The sequence below is a fragment of the Vicia villosa genome, linkage group LG4 (assembly GCF_029867415.1).
Source record: "Vicia villosa cultivar HV-30 ecotype Madison, WI linkage group LG4, Vvil1.0, whole genome shotgun sequence".
NCBI classification, from domain to species: domain Eukaryota; kingdom Viridiplantae; phylum Streptophyta; class Magnoliopsida; order Fabales; family Fabaceae; genus Vicia; species Vicia villosa.
In genome coordinates, this window is record NC_081183.1 from 21,234,225 (window position 1) to 21,238,918 (window position 4,694).

Sequence of the window (4,694 nt, forward strand, 5' to 3'; positions counted from 1 at the left end):
GTTTTAAAACAACCATATATATATATATATATATATATATATATATATATATATATATATATATATATATATATATATATATATATATATATATATATATATATATATATATATATATATATATATATATGAAAATTACATGAGTTGGACAAAAGATGTTCGTTGTAGATCCAATAACTCCTCGAAGAGCCATATTCGGATTTGCAATAATCAAACTTCCACTACACATGCACCAAAGGTTGCACTTGATGTTTTCCTCAGGGGCGGAGCCAAGGTCCAGCCAGCCCGGGCAGGCGCCCGGGCTCAGCCCCTATTTTCTTTGTACTCCTCCAATGTAATAGTCGATTTTTAGATAAAATCAGAGGTAAAATTAGGGGCAAAGTTAGTAAAAATAAGGTGTGAAAATTAAACCAGATACATAATAAATGGTGTAAAGTTTTTGCCCAGACTGCCTAAAATTTCTGGCTCCGCCACTGGTTTTCCTTGTCCATGTAAAAATAATTTTTTAATTATAAATGAATGTTTTAAAACAACCATATATATATATATATATATATATGAAAGTTACATGAGTTGGACAAAAGATGTTCGTTGTAGATCCAATAACTCCTCGAAGAGCCATATTCGGATTTGCAATAATCAAACTTCCACTACACATGCACCAAAGGTTGCACTTGATGTTTTCCTTGTCCATGTAAAAATATTTTTTTAATTATAAATGAATGTTTTAAAACAACCATATATATATATATATATATATATATATATATATATATATATATATATATATATATATATATATATATATATATATATATATATATATATATATATATATATATATATATATATATATATATATATAGGAGGGATATATATTTACTCCGAGAGTAAGTGTTGAACACTTACTCCAAATCTTAACCATTGATTATCCTGAATCTAACGGTTTTAATTAATTTTTTATATAGAAAAATATTTCCAAAAATAATTAAATTAATGATCATGATTCTGACTTAAAATAATTTTATTCTATTTTTGGTAATTAATAATTTTGATTTTTTCAAATTATAATTTATTCTTTTTGTCATAAAATTAATAAAATATCTCCTAATTTTGTAACAATTAAATCAAACTTCAATTTTATAAAAATGTGATTCTAAATATTTCTTAAAAAATCATGATTCTTAGTAAAAAAAAACATTTTCTTACCTTAAAATATATCAATTATATAGTGAATTTAAGTAAATAAGATATAAATTTATTTACATAAAAAATAGAAAAATTTGTTTAAAGTTAAAAAATTATATAAAAATAAGTTTTGATATTAATAAATATTAAAAATCATAAATTTTTAAGAAATATTATAATAATAAGTGAATAGAATATAATTTTATATTATTATAAAAATTGTGATTTGTTTAAAACTGTTAGTAAGCATTATTTGATGAAAAATAATGTTTGTTACTAAGAAAACATTGGTATTAAAATTGTGATTTATTTTAAAGAAAAAATAATATTGTATTCGCTTAATATAACTAATAAAACTGTTTTGTTTTTAAATACAATACAAAATAATTCTCAAAATATGTATAAAGATAAAAAAAACTAAATAATAAATAATTAGAACATAATAATTTAGTTGTGGATCAAATAAAATTTTATTTTAAAAAGTAGTGCAATTATTTTTTAAATTAAGAATACAAGTTCTTTTAATTAAAAAAATTATATTTTTATTACAAAATGATAAAAATAACATATTTTAAGATATATTAGAAAAAAGTCACTTGATTTTGATTAATATTTTTTAAAAATATGTGAATTTTTATATTTCTTAGTAACAAATATAATTTTTCATAAAATAATGTTTACTAACAATTTTAAACAAATCACAATTTTTATTATAATATAAAATTATATTCTATTCACTTGTTCTTATTAATATTTCTTAAAAATTTATAATTTTTTTTTTGAAATAAAAGCTTTATATTTCAAAGGAGGAATGTACAAACTGTTATGGCCATTAGCCAATTACATAGAGCCTAACTACTTACATAAGAAACATAGCAATTTTGCTTCTATAGATGGTATGCTTCCATCCTCTATAAACAATAGCATCAACTATATTTTTAACATTTCTATCACTATCTATAGTATAGGTATTTTTATGAAAAATGTAGTTGTTTCTTTGGGTCCATATAGCATAGATTGTCTCTGCTGCCACAACTTTGAATAGACCCTTCCTCCAACCCTTACCATGAGTCCAGGTCTTTATCCAATTAAGATTCACAGTCCTGTTATCAAGTTGCATCCATTTACAAGTTTCAGCCCATATAACAGTGGAGTGTTTACATTTGAACATAATATGCTCACGAGACTCCACATCATGCCCACATAGCTCACATCTAGTATCTTTCAGCAACCCAAATTTAAAGAGTATCTCCTTTGTCGCCATACGCCCATGACAGCAAAGCCAAAGGGTAACCTTAGTGTAGCAACCTGCCCTAAAAATAAAGGTTTAGAGTCGCCACCTATTCTGAAGGGCGAATAGGAAACCCTACGCAGTTAAGAGATCGGGGTAAGTTATTATAATCAGATCGAGGGAAGGTGTTAGGCACCATCAACCCTTTCCTAAGGTTTGATCTAAGATGAAGGTTTATGGCAAAATATTTAGGATAATAGCTAAAGAAGTGAAAAGGGCAAAATTGAGATTTTAGGGAAGGGGACTCGCCTTGGTTATCCAAGTGCCTACGTATCTCCTTATGGAGAATCAGAGTCAACGTAGTTCTGGCACAGGGTTGTACGCCTTAGAATTTGAATTGATATGGTTTGAAGGCTTTTTGAATGGCCTATCGTAGTTTTTGAATGTTGTGGTTTGAAAGACATTTTGAATTGCCTGATTGAAAAGGATGAAAATCCGTAGTATCGTGGTTTACTGTGTTTTAAGATTTAGGCGTACAACCCTGATTTAATATGTCACTGTTAGATGCGATGATCAATAGATTTGATCAGTATAGCTAACAGATTAATGGGGCATTGCTGGTTACTCAGATCGATAGATTCGATCGTCGCGGGCAGCAAATTAAATGTATTTTAAATTAAATATTTTTTATCTCTCGTCTAATGCGACTAATAGCTTTAGTCGGGTCGAGGAGAGAATTAATTGAGGATTAATATTTTGCCAAATGGCAATGGGATTGAGCAAACCCTCATACGTCGTAAACCTTCATGTTTTTGTGATTTTTTAATAGTTAAAATAATTAAATTAATTAGGTCGAATAATCGACATAATCGAATAATCGGATAGTCAGGAAAATAATTTTACATGATGATAGCCTAATCCTGATTTAATCATATAATTTTAATTAAATAAAATAATTAAATTAAACAAATATTAATTATTATCTTTATCTAAATAGTTTAAATAATAAAATAAATAAGTAAAACCTGGCACCAATCGTGTGTGGAGACTCCATGAGTGTCTATCATGATCCTGCAATTCTGGACCCTTTGATTTATCTTCCTAGGAATCCAACGATAGAGATTTGGGGGCATATGGTGGGGACCTGCGTGTCCTATCTACTGGATTTGGAGACAAGAAAAAAGCAAGGAAAATATGTAGCAACCTGGGTTTGAACCGAGGTCACGAACCTCTATCTCTGATTCCCTTGGCCAATGGATCAATGCTCATTTGTTGTTTAGTATCCCACTCAAATAAAATATATATACAAAAAATAAGAATGAATGGAATGACACAATAATGTTAAAACATCTGTACGCTACAGCATTGCACACAACTTTATCTTCTCCACAAATCTCAGATTTGCTTTTCTCCACAAAAACAAACAAATTGAAATTTTGAGTTAAAAAATAAGAGAGTGTGTTAGCTGAAGATTTCGTCTTGTAATATTTGTCCTTCGAAGAAGTGGAAAATCGAAGGAAAGATGGTTACTGATGGCCATCCCTTAAAAATAAAAGATGGCTACTGATGGCCATGCTTCGAGAATAAAGATTTCTAAGTTCGTTATGAAGATAATGAATACTGAAAGCTAGCGAAAGTATGTGTCTTCGGGGACTTAGACAAAATTTATAAAATATATTCAAGTATTACTACTTAGCGTGTTTTCGTAGTGTTTTTAATACACTGCCACGCGTCGAAGACGGACTCAGGCGGGAAGATTTGAAATTCGAAGACGGTTTCGTAACTGTCCAAGTAACAGATGGCGTCGCTGGAAGTTCTTATGAGAGACGTGGCAGCAGATTAGTGTAAGACCGTTAAGGTCGAAACTAGTATAAATAGGAGTCTTAATGTTAGGATTCTGTGTGTTCATTTTGTACAAATCACTCACATATTTACTCAAGTATCAGGCGTTAAGAGAAAGAGTTCGCTGAAAAAATGTACGTATGACACCACCACTTTAATACATGTGTATTATCTTTCGTTTTCGAATATCTTTCAGAATTACTGCATTCCATTTACTTCTTGCCATTTACATTTCTGTATCTTTACTTTAATGTCATTTACTTTCGAATTACTTTCATGTCATTTATTTTCAAAGTCTTTAAAGTTTCTGCATTCTAAGATTCTTTACGTTTAACAGTCCTTTTAGTTTCATATATTATGTTACTTATCTTTTCATTAAAATCATACTTACATATAACAAAGTGATTATCAAGATTACTTATTCTTTAATCGA

General features: G+C 28.5%; 1 protein-coding gene across 1 annotated transcript; it reads right to left on the bottom strand.

Annotated features, from left to right (window-relative positions):
- Window positions 1-2,047: 2,047 nt before the first annotated feature.
- On the bottom strand, window positions 2,048-2,452 carry LOC131596867 (uncharacterized). Its single transcript, XM_058869603.1, has one exon. The coding sequence runs from the start codon at window positions 2,450-2,452 to the stop codon at window positions 2,048-2,050; it is 405 nt and encodes a 134-aa protein (XP_058725586.1).
- Between the last annotated feature and the right edge of the window lie 2,242 nt (window positions 2,453-4,694).